Consider the following 18,614-nt stretch of genomic DNA (forward strand, 5'->3'; position numbering starts at 1 on the left):
CACCGGCCTGTACCCGAAATGCCCTAAGCTCTCTCCTGGCCCCTTACACTAAGTCTGAATATGTCCTGTTAGGTGACATAAACTGGGACTTGCTTATATTAACTGACCAAGTCCTAAAGCAATGGAACTCCCTAAATCTTTCTCAGATTATTACCAATCCCACAAGGTTTGACTCCAAACACCCAGAAAACGCTACTCGCCTTGATGGTATCCTCACAAATAATCCTAATAGGTATCAGTCTGGTGTTTTCTGTAATGACCTTAGTGATCACTGTTTTACAGCCTGTGTTCATAATGGCTGCTCAGCGAAACGACCTGTCCTGATTTGTCATTGGCGCTTGCTAAAAAACTTTAATGAGAAAGCCTTCCTTCATGACCTGGCCTCTGTAAATTGGTATAGAATCACCTTGATCCCCTCTTTCGAATACTCTCTGACCTTCTTTTTTGATATTTTCAGTGGTATTGTTAACAAACATTGCCCCATAAATAACATTTGAATTAAAAACAGGTTCTGCCCCTGGTTCGACCGTGATCTGGCAAAGTTACTTCACCTCAAGAATTACATTTGGGGAAAGGCTGACTGGCTCTCGTTCAGGTAAATGAGAAATAAGTGCACTCAGGCTATCTGGAAGGCCAAAGTTAGTTACTTTAAGGAGCAGGTCTTTCTCTGTGGGTCTAACCCCAAGAAGTTTTGGAAAATGGTTAAATACCTGAAGAATAAACCCTTCTCCTCACAGCTGCCCATGTCCCTTAATGTTGATTATGTGGTTGTTAACGACATGGGGCACATGGCTGAGCTCTTAAATCACCACTTCAGAATTCCTATTTGACTCAGCCATGCCTCCTTGCCTGTCCAACATTTCCTAATCTCCCTCTTTTCCCCCTGCCCTGCTACACAGTTTCTCCCTGCAGATGGTCACTGAGTCTGAGGTGCTAAAGGACCTCCTTAAACTTGACCCCCAAAAATCATCTGGGTCAGATGGTTTAGACCCTTTCTTCTTTAAGGTTACTGCCCCTATCATCAGCAAGCATATCTCTGACCTTTTTAACCTGTATCTCCTCTCTTGGGAGGTTCCCAATGCTTGAAAGGCAGCCACGATGTATCCTTTATTTGACGGGGGAGATCAAGCTCATCCTAATTTCTGGTGTATAGACCAATTTCTATTTTGCCCTGTTTGGAAAAAACGGTGAAAAAAAGTGTTGGAAAAAATCAACTGACTGGCTTTCTTGAGGTCTATAGTATTCTCTCTGGTATGCAATCTGGTTTCCGCTCAGGTTATGGATGTTTGACTGTAACTTTAAAGGTCCTAAATGATGTCACCATTGCCCTTGATTCTAAGCAATGTTGTGCTGCTAGTTTTATTGACTTGGCCGAAGCTTTTGATACAGTAGACCCTTCCATTCTTGTGGGCCGGCTAAGGAGTATTGGTGTCTCTTTAATTTAATTTTTTAATTTTACCTTTATTTAACCAGGCAAGTCAGTTAAGAACACATTCTTATTTTCAATGACGGCCTGGGAACAGTGGGTTAACTGCCTGTTCAGGGGCAGAACGACAGATTTGTACCTTGTCAGCTCGGGGGTTTGAACTCGCAACCTTCCGGTTACTAGTCCAATGCTCTAACCACTAGGCTACGCGAGGGGTCTTTAGCCTGGTTTGCCAGCTACCTCTCTCAAAGAGTGCAGTGTATAAAGTCAGATTATCTGCTGTCTCAGCCACTGCCTGTCACCAAGGGAGTACATCAAGGCTCGATCCTAGGCCCCATGCTCTTCTCAATTTACATCAACAACATAGCTGAGGCAGTAGGAAGCTCTCTCATCCATTTATATTCAGATGACACAGTCTTATACTCAGCTGGCCCCTCACCGGATTTTGTGTTAAATGCTCTAGAACAAAGCTTTCTTAGTGTCTAACAAGCTTTCTCTACCCTTAACCTTGTTCTGAACACCTCCAAAACAAAGGTAATGTGGTTTGGTAAGAAGAATGCCCCTCTCCTCACCGGTGGGATTGCTACCTCTGAGGTTTTAGAGCTAGAGGTAGTCACATCACACAAGTACTTGGGAGTAGGCTAAGGTTTACAGAGATGTAATTTATAGATCGACAGGTAAGGGTGCAGTCCAGCGACTAGACGTTCTTTACCATTCGACTATCAGATTTGCCACCAATGCTCCTTATAGGACACATCACTGCACTCAATACTCCTCTGTAAACTGGTCATCTCTGTATACCCGTCACAAGACCCACAGGTTGATGCTTATTTATAAAACCCTCTTAGGCCTCACTCCCCCCTATCTGAGATACCTACTGCAGCCTTCATCCTCCACATGCAACACAAGTTCTGCCAGTCACATTCTGTTAAAGGTCCCCAAAGCGCACACATCCCTGGGTCGCTCCTCTTTTCAGTTCGCTGCAGCTAGCGACTGGAACGAGCTGCAACAAACACTCAAACTGGACAGTTTTATCTCCATCTCTTAATTCAAATACTCAATCATGGACACTCTTGTGGACACTGACAATTGTGGCTGCTTCACGTGATGTATTGTTTTCTCTATATTTTTGCCCTTTGTGCTGTTGTCTGTGCCCAATAATCTTTGTACCATGATTTGTGCTGCTACCATGTTGTGCTGCTGCCAAGTTATGTTGCTACCATGCTGTGTTGTCATGTGTTGCTGCCATTCAATGTTGTCATCTTAGGTCTCTCTTTATGTAGTGGTGTGGTGTCTCTCTTGTCAGGATGTGTGTTTTGTCCCATATTTTTATTTTATTTTGACAGTTTTTGATCCCAAAACTCACAAAACATTACACATCTCTTGCAAAACCAAACACTTAATTCAAAACTATTTGAACTCTTCTCAAAATTGTGTTTTTACATCAAAACTCTACACACAAACCATCAAATGATTAGCTCTTGTACACACCAACAACACACGGATGTGACAAATGTAAAACACTACTATCTTGTGTCTTTTGCATGTTCAGTGTGCTTTGGAGTCCACGGATGTTTGTCATGGCACTCACACGTACATGTATGTGCACAAATATATACAGTATGTATGCATATTCAGTATATATTTACACTATAAACAGACATGCAAGCGGGGAAAAATGTGATGTATTTTTTTCTCAAAACATTGTATTTTCATCCGGATTTCGGGATGAACAGTAACAGACAAAATAAATACAGTAGAAGATAAACAAATAGGCTTGTCCTACCTCTTGTCCTTGTCCTCTTCCCCCTCGTCCTTATCCTCTTCCCCCTTGACCTTGTCCTCCTCCTTTCCCTTGTCCTCATCCTTGTCCTAGTCCTCTTCCTCCTCCTTGTCCTCGTCCCCCTCATACTCTCACTCCTCTTCCTCTAACTCTCTCTCCAAAATTGGCCTCCGTTGTTGTCCAAACCAAGAAAGCCAACCTGAAGCCTATTTATAGTGCTCAAGCTCTGATTTCTAAGTGAAGAAAATAGCTATGTGTTTTCACACGTGAGCACTGGGTGTAGGCAATCGGTAAATGGAATAGCAGTTTCCCAAACGAAACACAAGGCCTGTTAGTTTTGAATGATGTGTCTAATGTAGAGAACTGTGTATAGTGTTTTTCAAAAATAGCAGAGATCAATGAGAGCAGTATCTACTATTAATATATCACAAGGTTTGTGAGGAGTGTCAGAAAAAAAAGACTGTTAGTTACTTGAGGAAGAATCTCACATTGTAAGAAGTGTTCTCTAGTCTTGGGCTCTGGAGGCAGTAAGATATCCACTGAATTTACTACAGAAACAGACATTCACAGAGAGAGAGAGAATATGATCAGCATACCATAATGTACATGTATAAAGTGATGACTATAGGACCTCTGATTGGTCTAAACTAGGTGTCCTTACACTATGTATTGTGTTAGTATTATTGTCAACTCACCTGTGGTGGAGATCTTGGTCCATTCTCTTTTAAGAACGTTTTCTAGTTTCTCTCTGACATCAGAAACAACATTATTCACACCTCCAAAGTACCAAGGAGGGCAGATAACAATGCTGGGTAAGTCTGAAGAGACACTGGGACTGGAGAGGGACTGTTAACTCTTGAGAGAGAATGTGAGAGAGTGAGAGAATGAGAGAGAGAGAGCAGATAATTTACATGTTTTTGTGATATTTTTTTTGTATTAATGTCAGAAAACATGAATACTGATATGGAGAATAAAGTATAATTGACTAAATGCATACAGTTGAAGTCGGGAGTTTACATACACCTTAACCAAATACATTTAAACTCTTTTTTTTCTTCACAATTCCTGATATTTAATCCTCGTAAAAATTCCCAGTTTTAGGTTAGTTAGGATCACCACTTTATTTTAAGAATGTGAAATGTCAGAATAATAGTAGAGAGAATGATTTCTTTCAGCTTTTATTTCTTTCATCACATTCCCAGTGGTTCCGAAGTTTACATACCCTCAATTAGTATTTGGTAGCATTGCCTTTAAATTGTTTAACTTGGGTCAAATGTTTTGGGTAGCCTTCCACAAGCTTCCCACAATACGTTGGGTGAATTTTGGCCCATTCCTCCTGACAGAGCTGGTGTAACTGAGTCAGATTTATAGGCCTCCTTGCTCGCACACGCCTTTTCATTTCTGCCCACACATTTTCTATAGGATTGAGGTCAGGGCTTTGTGATGGCCACTTGATGTTGCTTCAATATATCAACAATTTTCCTTTCTCATGACGCCATCTATTCTACTTAACATGGAGCCTTCTCTTCTCTCTTTGTTTCTGAGCTATGGAAGATAAGGATTGACCAACCATGATATCAAAATTGTTTTAACCATGTTATGAGGCTATACAGTGTTTGTTTACATTTACAATCTTTAGCTTATATTTTGGGGTATCGTGGAGTGTGACAGTTGAACTAAGCATATGCAATGCTGTCAAGGCAAAGGGTGGCAACTTTGAAGAACCTCAAATATAAAATACATTTTGATTTGTTTAACACTTTTTTGGTTACTACATGATTCCATGTGTGTTATTTCATAGTTTTGAAGTCACAACTATTCTACAATGTAGAAAATAGTAAAAATAAAGAAATTAGTAGGTGTGTCCAAACGTTTGACTGGTACTGTATATTTATATCCTCCTTCTAGGTGGACCCAACATCCTAACAGACAATACATCTCTGTTACTTGTCAGGAACTTAATTGGATCCTCTCACTAGTACAGTCATGGCCCTGCCTGATGCTAGAACCTTTGTGGGCTTGGAAGTGTATGTGTGTAATAGGACTGTTCCTTCTCACTTCATCAGACCTGACCTCAGGCCGAATTCCTCACTCCTCCCTAATCCATGGCTGTCCTACCTTACCAGTGACTGAAACCAGACTGTTGCCCTTTGCCTCCCTCCTTAGGAGCCATACATTTAACAATACCATATTTTTTACAGAGTGTAAATTTTGTGCACTCCCCCTTCCTCACTCAGTAACTTTCCATACAATTAGTTTTTATCCACCCTCCATAGGGTTTCAGAAAATGAAACATTCCATTTCAAGGATAAATAATAATACAACTTATTGAAATGAACAAACAATCTTTTTTATTATTGTGATCGAACCAGGTCCTTTGAGGTTGCTTTAAAGCGGAAAGGTGGAATAAAACGAATCAGGAGCAGGTTTCCTTAAAATTGAACAAATTTCTCTACGGAGATCATTTTTTCCTCTTAAAACAATCCAACACAATCAAGGATGATCTCCCAAGGAAAACACAAATCTTCTTCTTTACAATAACAAGGAACATAAAGAGTATCTTTAAATTATAACAGAAATGACCACCTATACGATTAGTCTGTGAAAAAGTCCCTTCGGTTGGTGGTCCGGATCTGTGATTGCCGGTCCCAATAGGTAGTTTGTCCCCTTCTTCCCCCTTCCAAAAAGTACATCATCTTCTCTATGCTGGTTCCCTCCTCTCCTCTCTGCTGGTTCCCTCCTCTCCTCTCCGCTCTGCTGGTTCTCTCCTCTCTGCTGGTTCTCTCCTCTCTGCTGGTTCTCTCCTCTCTGCTGGTTCTCTCCTCTCTGCTGGTTCTCTCCTCTCTGCTGGTTCTCTCCTCACCTCTTCTCTCCTCTCTGCTGGTTCCCTCCTCTCTCTTGTAGGGGAAATAGAATAGCTCATTAGTACCGTCAGCTGCGCTTAATTGCCTCTGATCACCTTGACTCACATGTCGGGCTGGGCAACAGTCCGTGGGAGCAGCCTGCCCTCTGGTGGTCCTTCCACATTATTGAGAAAAGATATCAACACAGCAGTAGTTTAGTTTAGACTTCATCAAAGAGAGAATAGATCAATATGAATGTGATTAAAACCTATACTAAAATAAAGATTCAATCACTTCAAAAATAATTGTACATACCAGACTAAAAGAGAATTTACCATCATTCTAATATGGGGAACTCTGTAGTTTAATCTAGAGGCGAAATAAATCTTGTGGTTTACACAGCACAGCAGAATTATTTTGGTTCCCAACCCATATCCCATGATAGAGGGGTTTAGTGAACGTGGTTTGGACACTGTGGAGGAGGGTCATTGTGTCAGAGATGCTGAAGAAGGTCAGAATACCTGCCTTGTGATCCAGGTTCACTCCTACACTGGAGGACTAAGGGCCTGATACTTTAGTCTCAACATTATTGTGTCTGAAACTATTACCATTACTAGAGAACTCTAAACCCCAAGACTTGTCATTGTATCCGAATCTGGAATCATTAACCATCCGTATTCTACTTATGTCTTTATATGAGACTGCTGTAACAGTCCCATGATGACACTCCACCTCCCAGTAACAGCGTCCAGACAGACCCTCTCTACAAAGGACCTGCCACCAATCAGTGAATCTGTCTGGATGGTCAGGATTTGGATCGTTAACAGCCTTAACAACTGTCACCTTTCTGTTTCCCTCAGACAGAGAGAGGGATTTCTGTGCTGTATTTGGGTCCAGTGTGAGCTGACAGGAATCTGGGAGAAGAGCAGAGCAGAGACCAATGAGGGGAGTTAGAACAGTAAGTTAAGGCACACACGGTACTGTATCTACCCTGTCTTTGATTACAGCAGAGCAGAGATCAATGAGAGCAGTATCTACTATTGAAATATCACAAGGTTTGTGAGGAGTGTCAGAAAAAAGAGACTGTTAGTTACTTGGTGAAGAAACTCACATTGTAAGAAACGTTCTCTAGTCTTGGGCTCTGGAGGCAGTAAAACATCCACTGAATTCACTACAAACACACAGACATTCACAGAGAGAGAGAGAATATTAGCAGCATACCATATTGCACATGTATAAAGTGATGACTATTGGAACTCTGATTGGTCTAAACTAGGTGTTCTTACACTATGTATTGTGTTAGTATTATTTTCAACTCACCTGTGGTGGAGATCTTGGTCCATTCTCCTTTAAGGACGTCTTCCAGTTTCTCTCTGACATCAGAAACAGCCTTATTCACATCTCCAAAGTACTGAAGAGGATGAATAACAATGCTGGGTATGTCTGAAGAGACACTGGGACTGGAGAGAGACTGATAACTCTGTAGAGAGACAGAGAGAGTGTGAGAGAGAGAGAGAGCAGATGACTGCCACAATGTATTTTGTGATCATATGTTATTTTATTGATGTCAGAAAACATGAATACTGATATAAAGAATAGAGAAAAATTGACAAAATGTATAGTTTCACAATAAGTTAATTTCTGTATCACCTGTATCAAGGCAGTTTAGTTACCTGGAGGAAATGGATGTGATCCTCTGTGTGTGAGAGCTGCTCCAGCTCAGCATTTCTCCTCCTCAGCTCAGCTATCTCCTGCTCCAGTTGCTCCAGGAGTCCATCAGCTTGACTCACTTGAGCCTTCTCCTGGTCTCTGATCAACTCCTTCAACTCAGAGCGCCTTCTCTCAATGGAGTGGATCAGCTCAGTAAAGATCCTATCACTGTCCTCCACTGCTGCCTGTGCAGAGTGCTGTTCAGACACAAAGAGAGAAGAGAAGGTAAAAGTGGGGAATCCCTGTTCTTTGCATACAATGCAAATAGTCTGGGTAGGCATTTGAATAGCTATTCAGGAGTCTTATGGCTTGGGGGTAAAAGCTGTTAAGAAGCCTTTTGGACCTAGACTTGGTGCTCCGGTACAACTTGCCGTGTAGTAGCAGAGAGACCAGTCTATGACGGGTGGCTTCAGACTTTAACCATTTTTTATGCTTTCTTCGGACACCGCCTGGTATAGAGGTCCTGGATGGCAGGAAGCTTGGCCCCAGTGATGTGCTGGGCCGTACGCACTACCCTCTGTAGTGCCTTGCGGTCGGAGGCCGAGCAGTTGCCATACCAGGCGGTGAGGCAACCAGTCATGCTCTCGATGGTGCAGCTGTAGAACTTTTTGAAGATCTGAGGACCCATGCCAAATCTTTTCAGTTTCCTGAGGTGGAATAGGCGTTGTTGTGCCCTCTTCACGACTTTCTTGGTGTGTTTGGACCATGATAGCTTTTTGGTGATGTGGACATGAAAGATCTTGAAGCTCTCAACCTGCTCTACTACAGCCCTGTTGATGAGAATGGGGGCATGCTCGGTCCTCCTTTTTCTGTAGGCCACAATCATCTCCTTTGTCTTGATCACGTTGAGGGAGAGGTTGTTATCTTTTCACCGCACTACCAGATCTCCGACCTCCTCCCTATAGGCTGTCTCATCATTGTCGGTGATCAGGCCTACCACTGTTGTGTCGTTGGCAAACTTAATGATGGTGTTGGAGTCGTGCTTGGCCATGCAGTCGTGGGTGAACTGTGAGTACTGGGGGGGACTGAGCATACACCCCTGAGGGTCCCCTGTGTTGAGGATCAGCGTGGCAGATGTGTTGTTACCTACCCTTACCACCAGGGGACGATACGTCAGGAAGTCCGGGATCCAGTTGCAGAAGGAGGTTTTTTGTCCCGGGTCCTTAGCTTAGTAATGAGATTTGAGGGCACTGTAGTGTTGAACACTAAGCTGTAGTCAATGAATAGCATTCTCGCGTAGGTGTTCCTTTTGTCCAGGTGGGAAAGGGCAGTGTGGAGTGCAATAGAGATTCCATCATCTGTGGATCTGTAGGGGCGATATGCAAATTGGAGTGGGTCTAGGGTTTCTGGGATAATGGTGTTGATGTGAGCCATGACCAGCCTTTCGAAGAACTTTACAGCTACAGACCAGAGGACTGCAGGTCAGTATTCATTTGGGCAGGTTACCTTAGTATTCTTGGGCACAGGCACTATGATGGTCTGCTTAAAACATGTTGGTATTACAGACTTGGACAGGGAGAGGTTGAAAATGTCAGTGAAGACACTTGGTTAGCGCATGCTCGCAGTACACATACTCGTAATCCATCTGGCCCTGCGGCCTTGTGAATGTGACCTGTTTAAAGGTCTTACTCACATAGGCTGCAGAGAGCGTGATCACACTGTCTTCCCAGAACAGCTGGTGCTCTCATGCATGTTTCAGTGTTATTTGCCTCAAAGCGAGCATAGAAGTAGTTTAGCTCATCTGGTTGGCTCGTGTCACTGGGCAGCTCTCGGCTGTGCTTCCCTTTGTAGTCTGTAATGGTTTGCAAGACCTGCCACATCTGGTGAGCGTTAGATCCGGTGTAGTACGATTCGATCTTAGTCCTGTATTAATTAACGCTTTGCCTGTTTGATGGTTTGTCGGAGGGCATATCGGGATATCTTATAAGCTTGCGGGTTAGAGTCTCGCTGCTTGAAAGCGGCAGCACTATACTTTAGCTCAGTGCCGATGTTGCCTGTAATCCATGGCTTCTGGTTGGGGTATGTACGTACGGTCACTGTGGGACGACGTCATCGATTCACTTATTGATGAAGCCAATGACTGATGTCGTGTACTCCTCAATGCCATCAGAGGAATCCTGGAAAATGTTCCAGTCTTTGCTAGCAAAACAGACCTGTAGCTTAGCTACTTTTATTGATCTTGTCACTGGTGCTTTCTACTTTAATTTTTGCCTGTAGGCAGGAATCAGAAGGATAGAATTATGGTCAGATGGAGGGCGAGCTTTGTATTCGTCTTTGTGTCTGGAGTACAGGTGGTCACGTTTTTTTCACCCTCTGGTTGTACTTTTAACATGCTGAAAGAAATTTGGTGAAACGGATTGATTTAAGTTTCCCTGCTTTAAAGTCCCCGGCTGCTAGGGCACCACCTCTGGGTGAGCGTCTTCTACAGCTCATTCAATGCTGTCTAAGTGCCAGCCTCTGACTGTGGTGGTATGTATAAACAGCTATGAAAAATTCAGATGAAAACTCTCTAGGTAGGTAGTGTGGTCTACAGTTTATCATGAGATACTCTACCTCAGGCGAGCAATAGCTCAAGACTTCCTTAGATATCGTGCACCAGCTGTTATTTACAAAAATACATTGTCCGCCACCCTTTGTCTTACCAGATGCCGCTGTTCTATACTGTCAATGCAGCGTATAACCAGCCAGATGTATGTTGATAATGTCGTCGTTCAGCCACGTCTCCGTGAAGCATAAGATATTACACTTTTGAATGTCCCGTTGGTAGTTTAATCTTCTGCATAGGTCATCTATTTTATTGTCCAAAGATTGAAGGCTTGTTAGCAGAATGGAAGGAAGTGAGGGTTTATTCGATCGCCTACGAATTCTCAGAATGCAGCCCGTTCTCCGGCCCTTTTTTCTCCACCTCCTCTTCACGCAAATCCTGGGAGATCAAGGCATGTTCCCAAGAAAGCAATATATCGAAAGCAGTATATCGTTCACGTCGGCCTCGTCAGACTCGTTGAATTAAACAAAGTCGCAAAAATCGTAGTAATCGCAGTCCTGATGTCCAGAAGTTCTTTCAGGTCATAAGAGACGGTAGCGTCAACATTATGTACAAAATAAGTACAAAAATAGGTTACAAACAACGCAAAAAAAACAAAAACATAATCGGTTGGGGGCACGTAAAACATCTGCCTTCTCCTCCGGCGCCCTTTTCTATATCTGAATGTGGTAATCCAATCGGACCTTTACCAGAATTAAAAGCAGTTTTTGCATTTTTCTAATCTCAAAGGTAGTGATTAGGATAGTTTTGATGCCGAAAATGTTGATTATCTTAATCCCACAGGAAACGGTGGATTCAGGATGGATTTAAGAGGTGAAAGGCACTACAACTAATACATTTCAATGTAACTAACTAAAAACTAAATTGACCGCATAATAGGTATGTGGTCAGTTGGTAAATGTCTCTTTTTAATCTAGGTACCTTTATCCATGTAGTTAACTCATCTCTGTGTCCCTATGACAGTGTAGAAGTAGTACCATAACCAGTCCAGGAAACTGGCCCAAAAAACAGGTAGAGATCTGATCATGGAATCAAAAAATAAATAATAGCACTACAGAATCCAGATTATAATCCAGATTTTTTTTAAACTGGTCCCTGGTCAATAATACTTACCTTGAGAGACTCCACAGCCTGTTGGAGCTCCTTCAGCTCCTTCTCTCTCTCCTGGATTCTCTGCTGGAGATTCTGCTGACGCATCCCCAGCTGACTCTATGGAGAAACACTGTTCATTGAGCTATCAAGGTTTATTTGTCCAGTAGTGCAATAATATAGTATTATGATTTAGTAAGAATTATACTGTAATAGAAGCCCCTTTGCAAAATTATATATCGATGATTTTAGTTGAAATATTATGTTTGTTTCCAGTACTCATATCATATAGCTTAATCTGAATTTTGGACTCTTAAGAAAATGATGGTGTATAACAGCAGAAAATTACGATACATTTAGAGATGATTTTTCATGAAACTAATTATACATGTTTATATATATATATATATATATTTATATTCAAACAGCTCTCCTGCTGTATATTTCATTATTTGTTCATCAGAGTCACCAACAAGTTATTCTGGTCTAACCTGTTTCTCGGTCCTCTCCGCTGCAGCTGACACTGTATCATGGCCTTTATGATCATCCACCATACACAGATAACAGATACAATTCTGATCGGTACGACAGTAAATCTTCAGCAGTTCGTCATGACGGGAGCAGATGTTCTCCTGTAGCTGTGTGGAAGCTTTGACCAGCTTGTGCTTCTTTAGTGCAGGGACACTATAGTGAGGCTGGAGGTGAGTCTTGCAGGAAGACACCAGACACACCAGACAGGACATGAGGGCTTTCTGCTTTCTGGTCCCAGTGCAGAAATCACATGCCACATCTCCAGGTCCAGCATAGCACAGATCAGGGGGAGCAGCCTGAAGTCCTGTCTTCTTCAGTTTCTCCACCACTTCAGTCAATATGGTGTTTTTCATCAGAGCAGGCCTTGGAGTGAAGGTCTGTCTGCACTGAGGACAGCTGTAGATCCCCTTCAGATCATCCTGATCCCAGCAGCCCTCAATACAGCTCCTACAGTAACTGTGTCCATAGGGAATAGCTACGGGCTCCTTCAGTAGATCCAGACAGACAGAACAAGAGAACTGGTCCTGGTCCAGCAGAACTGCCTGCTGAGCCATTTGGACTGTTGTTCACTTTCACACAGACAAAACACCGCGACTCAGATAAGTTTAGTTTTTTCAGAATAGAGTTTGTGGGAAGGGGAGGGACTTCCTGATTCTGCCAGGAGGTGGGGTTAGTTAGAGGGAGGGAGATAGAAAGGAATGTAGTCCAATGCAAAATGAATATCCTGTGTCCTAGGGTTGTTTAGGGGTCTAAGCTGCTTTGCGTCATATACTTCTGCAGCATGGGTTGGAATCCAGCGCACTACTATTTCAGCACTTTCCTCCAGAGCCATATATTTAGAGGTAACAATTCCTTTCCAACAGGGGAAGTTCCAGTAACATGCATTGTGATCCAGGACTAAACCCCTACAGCAACCTATTCACATACTTTAACAAGCTTACTACATATTAGCCAGACATAAATGTATACTGGATATTGATACATAATGTAAAGTGAATAATGCATTGTATACTATTGTGGGTATGACTATTATGGGTAGCCAATGTACAATGAACCATTAAAAGGTACATTTTGTTCCTAGACCAAATGGGTTATTTTTCTGATGTCTACATTAGAGTTCACTAGATAAACTAAAGGGTACTAATGCAGGATGAGAAATAATGAAAACCATCACTATTTCAATGTCCGTTTTCTGGAGTCGTTATTCAAAATGAGAGGCAAATAGAGCGGTCTATGAATGTAGCATGTTCCCATACCTTCAAAAAGATACTACAGAATGTAAAAAGCGTTTTAAAAGGTTAATTCTATGTCCACATGCAAATAGCCCTTGATCTTGATGAATGTGTCGTAGTAACAGGGAGAAGTTTATTGAGAGAGAACTGTGTGCAGTGGCCACAGCCTGACCAATCACATTCTGTTTCAAACAGTACATCTAAGGAACCAGAACAGGACAAATGTAAAGTCTTGCTAAGTTTATGTTGTTTGTATAAATTGCGGTAGTTTGTCCTCCTCCTCAGTTAACCCCTTACACACACACCAAAAACCCTAAGCCCTGACCTTAAATGTAACCCTAACCCTAAGCCCTAAGCCTAAAAAAGCCTTTATCCTTTTGGGGACCGGACTTCTGGTCCCCACAAGGATAGTAAAACCCAAACACACACACGCTCACACACACACTCTGCTGCTAAAAATAATTTTCTTTAGTTAGTCATGTCGTTTATAGCATAAACACTCAAAAATGAAAATATAGAAAGATTGTTTATTGTTGGTGGTTTTCTGAGTGGCAAGAGGTAAATCAAGACGTTTAATATTGTTTGTTTGTTACAGTATATCACCATCTGCTGGACGGTTGATTGAGTAGTAAATCTGCAGCATCAGAGTATATACAGTATATAGGCCTGGATAGATTTGAGGAAACTAAACAGATTCACATTCAAGGATCAATAGGTAAATAATAATACAATTTATTGAAATTAACAAATAATGTTTCTTTAAAAAAAAGACAATACAGCAGTCGTTTTTTAGTTTAGACTTCATCAAAGTGAGAATACATCAATATGGATATGATTTAAACCTAGACTAAATTAAAGATTCAATCAATCAAAATAAATTGTACATACCAAACTATAAGAGCATTAACCGTCATTCTAATATGGGGAACTCTACAGTTTACACAGCACAGCAGAATCATTTTTGTACCCAACCCATATCCCAGGATAGAGGGGTTTAGTGAACGTGGTTTCGACTGTGTGGAGGAGGGTCATTGTGTCAGAGATGCTGTAGAAGGACAGAGTACCTGCCTTGTGATCCAGGTACACTCCTACTCTGGTGGACTGAGGGCCTGATACTTTAGTCTCAATATTATTGTGTCTGAAATGATAACCATTACTAGAGCACTCTAGACCCCAAGACTTGTCATTGTATCCGAATCTGGAATCATTAACCATCCGTATTCTACTTATGTCTTTATATGAGACTGCTGTAAAAACAGTCCCATGATGACCCTCCACCTCCCAGTAACAGCGTCCAGACAAACCCTCTCTACAAAGGACCTGCCACCAATCAGTGAATCTGTCTGGATGGTCAGGATTCGGATCGTTAACAGCATTAACAACTGTCACCTTTCTGTTTCCCTCAGACAGAGAGAGGGATTTCTGTGCTGTGTTTGGGTCCAGTGTGAGCTGACAGGAATCTGGGAGAAGAGCAGAGCAGAGACCAATGAGGGGAGTTAGAACAGTAAGTTAAGGCACATACTGTACTGTATCTACCCTGTCTTTGATTACAGCAGAGCAGAGATCAACAAGAGCTGTATCTACTATTGAAATATCACACGGTTTGTGAGGAGTGTCAGAAAAAAGGAGACTGTTAGTTACTTGGTGAAGAAACTCACATTGTAAGAAGTGTTCTCTGTTCTTGGGCTCTGGAGACAGTACATCATTCACTGAATTCACTACAAAGATACAAAATATTATCAACATATCGTGTTGTACATGGTCTGAAGTAGGTGTTCTTATGTATTGTGTTAGTATTACTTTAAACCCACCTATGGTGGAGATCTTGATCCATTCTCCTTTAAGGAAGTCTTCTAGTTTCTCTCTGACATCAGAAACAGCCATTTTCACATCTCCAAGGAACTGAGGACGTTTATCAATGCTGGGTGAGTCTGAAGAGACACTGGGACTGGAGAGAGACAGATAACTCTAGAGAGAAAGAGAGAGCGAGAGAGAGAGAGAATAATAAAAAATTAGATGTCAGCAATCATGACTACAAATATACAGAATTAAATATAATAGACAAAATGTACAGTTTCACAATAAGTTAATTTCTGTATCACCTGTATCAAGGCAGTTTAGTTACCTGGAGGAAATGGATGTGATCCTCTGTGTGTGAGAGCTGCTCCAGCTCAGTGTTTCTCCTCCTCAGCTCAGCTATCTCCTGCTCCAGTTGCTCCAGGAGTCCATCAGCTTGACTCACTTGAGCCTTCTCCTGATCTTTGATCAGCTCCTTCACCTCAGAGCACCTTCTCTCAATGGAGTGGATCAGCTCAGTAAAGATCCTATCACTGTCCTCCACTGCTGCCTGTGCAGAGTGCTGTTCAGGCACAAAGAGAGAAGAGAAGGCTCCATGTTAAGTCGAATACTTTTTCCCCAGGCCATTTTATTACAGAGGAATAAGGTTCTACCTAGAAGCCTTTTCATCTGAATAAGCTTTCTCACTGATGGTATCAGTCTAGCCACCCCAATGAAACCCAGAAACAATACAAGTAGAATAAACAACAATTAAATTCATAGGTACAACCAACTGTAAGTGAACTAATGCAAAGAACAGAGATTTCCAATTACCCACAACCCAACCCGCCAGCAAAATGTACAACCTAGAAGTTAAAGGGTTCTAGGTAGAAACCTTCATAGAGGCCCACATAAATACTATTCACTGATTGCACAAAACATTAAGAACACCTTAATATTGTGTTGCACTTGACCCCCCCTCCCCACCCCCCTTGCCCTCTGAACAGCCTTGAAACATGGACACTACAAGCTGTCGAAAGACTTCCACAGGGATGTGGCCCATGTTGTCTCCAATGCTTCCCACAGTTGGCTGCATATCCTTTGGGTGGTAGACCATTCTTGATACACACAGGAAACTGTTGAGCATGACACACCCAGCAGCGTTGCAGTTCGTGACAAAAACCAGTGCACCTACATACATCCATACCCCGTTCAAAGGCACTTCAATCTGTTGTCTTTCCCATTCACCTTCTGAATGACACACACACACACACACACACACACACACACACACACACACACACACACACACACACACACACACACACACACACACACACACACACACACACACACACACACACAATCCATGTCTCAATTGTCTCAAGGTTTAAAAATCCTTCTTTAATCTGTCTCCTCCCCTTCATCTACACTGACTGAAGTGGATTTCACAAGTGACATCAATGAGGGATTATAGCTTTCTCCTGGATTCACCTGGTCAGTCTATATCATGGAAAGAGCAGGCATCCTTAATGTTTTGTACACTAAGTGTATATTACCTCAGTTACCTCAAGTACCTCGTACCCGTGCACATTGACTGGGTACTGGTATTCCTTGTAATAGCCTCATTATTGTTATTTAATTGTGTTACTATATACTTTTTTTTTAATAGTACAGTTTTCTTACTTTTTAACTCTTGCATTGTTGGGAAAGTGTTCGTAGGTATGAATTTCACTATGAAGTCTGCACCTGTTGTATTTGGCAAATGTGACAAATACAATTTTATTATTACTTACTACAGTGTTTTTGGGGGTAGATAATACTGAAGTATTCACAATAGTATTTCAGTATATTACAACATTTTATAGTAAGTACTACACATGATCGACAGATACTTGTGTTTAGTATAGTATTCTACCGTATACTACAGTTTCCATATAATGAAATGGTAAGTACTGTAATATTCTATCGTAAACTGTAGTATTTTTCATTCGGGGGTACTGGGTAGAAACGGTCCTACTTAAACAGGTTGAAGAACTCTTAATGGTTCCTTTTTATAAGAGTGTATTTCATCTCTGACTGGGAGCCCAGAGAGCCTGTTCCCCACAGTGAGTCTCTGTAGGATTGGAGAGTGTCCTCTCTCTCTGACTGGCTGACTGGAGGAGGGAAGTGAAATGGTGCATCTCCAGTCCTCTGGGCCAAGTTTTTCAAAAGTTATCTGATCGGATTTCGGAAATCGGATAGGATTAAATGTTAGAATTGGGTTTTTCAACATTTACAATTTATATTCTGATCTTCTGGATAGGGATTCTAATTTGGTAATCCAATCTGACCTTTCATCAGGATTAAAAGTAGTTTTAGCATTTTTCTAATCTCAAAAATAGTGATTAGGATGGTTTTAATGCTGATAATCAGGATGATCTTAATCCCATTGGAAACGGTGGATTCAGGGTGGATTTAGAAAGGTAAAAGGCACGACAACGAATACATGTCAATGTAACTAAGGGGAGGAGGTTTTAAAAAAAAGAAGAAAAACGAAGGTTCATTATGTTAAATTGACCGCAGTATAGTTTCTTCATCAATTGTTATATGTCTCTCTTTAATCTAGGTACCTTTATTCATGTAGTTAACTCATCTCTGTTTCCCTATGACAGTGTAGAAGTAGTACCATAACCTGTCCAGGAAACTGGCCCAAAAAACAGGTAGAGAGATCTGATCATGAATTGCAAATTCTTTTTTTTAAATGATCCAGATTGAAATTTTGGAAAAGCTGGGCCCTGGTCAATAAAACTTACCTTGAGAGACTCCACAGCCTGTTGGAGCTCCTTCAGCTCCTTCTCTCTCTCCTGGATTCTCTGCTGGAGCTTCTGCTGACAGAGAGAATAAAGTAGATGTCACGGGTCAAAATTTTGATTGATGACCCTATGTGAACCTATGTGAACTCTATGTGAACCCTATGTAGTGATGACGTGTGCATGTCTTCTGGTCAGGCAAGCCTGGTTAGGTGGGGGCTATGGGGTGAGTAAGGGTCCATTTGACAGGCCGTTAATGATTGATGACCCAAGCCTGATTTATGACCCTATGTAATGATTTATGACCCTATGTCATGTAGAAGGGTGCATGCCCTGGGTTGAGTAAGTGACCATGTGTCAGGTCAACCTGTTACTGTTTCTCACGGTTTGGGTTGGTTAAGGCCCCTTATAAAGCCGCTGAACAATACCTGTTTAAGAGTGCACAAGATCTTAAGAATAACCATGGAATTTGGGATCGGTACCAAAGCAGTGATGACTGTAACAACTGAAACAGGCCTTCGGGTTGCCCATAGAGCAAGGGCAAAGTATCAACCAGCAATATATGATGCGCCAAAAAAACGTTTTTTAAATGTGTATAGAACCCAAATACCGCCAGCAAATGCTCTGACAGATCAAGTGTTGATGTCTAATGGCCAGCAGTGGGGGTATCGGTTTGATTACCTGGCCTGTAGAGTGACCCTCTATACGGTAGATGAAGGAGAAGAATATACAGACCAGACTGTAGGCTTGGAATATGGTGTTGAAGACTGGTCGGTTTTTCGCAAGGTTGTGTGTCCTGAACTGAGCCTTATCACCAAGGGGTATAGTGTGTTCACGGGCCACGAGACCCGTTGGGAAGGTACCCCGGACTCCTCAGGACAAATATT

General features: G+C 41.9%; 2 protein-coding genes across 3 annotated transcripts; both read right to left on the minus strand.

Moving 5' to 3' along the window:
- Window positions 1-3,604: 3,604 nt before the first annotated feature.
- LOC109899476 (E3 ubiquitin/ISG15 ligase TRIM25-like) lies at window positions 3,605-12,549 on the minus strand. Of its 2 annotated transcripts, XM_031836009.1 has the most exons (7): window positions 11,888-12,549; window positions 11,421-11,516; window positions 7,726-7,959; window positions 7,373-7,532; window positions 7,164-7,223; window positions 6,896-6,966; window positions 5,527-6,106 (listed from the first exon to the last, which is right to left on the minus strand). In XM_031836009.1, exons 1-7 carry the CDS (start codon window positions 12,479-12,481, stop codon window positions 5,804-5,806), a joined length of 1,518 nt encoding a protein of 505 aa, XP_031691869.1. In that variant the 5' UTR covers window positions 12,482-12,549; the 3' UTR covers window positions 5,527-5,803. The 2 variants fall into 2 exon arrangements, with proteins under 2 accessions (XP_031691870.1, XP_031691869.1); XM_031836010.1 differs by lacking the exons at window positions 5,527-6,106; window positions 6,896-6,966; window positions 7,164-7,223 and adding an exon at window positions 3,605-3,757.
- A 1,123-nt stretch (window positions 12,550-13,672) lies between these two features.
- Window positions 13,673-17,811, minus strand: LOC109899475 (tripartite motif-containing protein 16-like; the record flags this gene model as incomplete). Its single annotated transcript, XM_031835012.1, has 5 exons — window positions 13,673-14,619; window positions 14,818-14,877; window positions 14,971-15,127; window positions 15,285-15,518; window positions 17,731-17,811. Coding segments are annotated over 5 exons (1,062 nt in total), but the record flags the coding sequence as incomplete, so codon positions are not given.
- Window positions 17,812-18,614: the final 803 nt, after the last annotated feature.

This window comes from Oncorhynchus kisutch, linkage group LG11, assembly GCF_002021735.2.
Source record: "Oncorhynchus kisutch isolate 150728-3 linkage group LG11, Okis_V2, whole genome shotgun sequence".
NCBI classification, from domain to species: Eukaryota; Metazoa; Chordata; class Actinopteri; order Salmoniformes; family Salmonidae; genus Oncorhynchus; species Oncorhynchus kisutch.

What these genes read in the sequence shown, in the direction of transcription:
- LOC109899476 (XM_031836009.1), bottom strand. Translation starts at nt 12,481, where the DNA reads ATGGCTCAGCAGGCAGTTCTGCTGGACCAGGACCAGTTCTCTTGTTCT. An exon ending in CGGAGAGGACCGAGAAACAG is followed by an intron (nt 11,517 to 11,887) that starts GTTAGACCAGAA and finishes GTTTCTCCATAG; the next exon opens with AGTCAGCTGGGGATGCGTCA. An exon ending in AGGCTGTGGAGTCTCTCAAG is followed by an intron (nt 7,960 to 11,420) that starts GTAAGTATTATT and finishes GTGTCTGAACAG; the next exon opens with CACTCTGCACAGGCAGCAGT.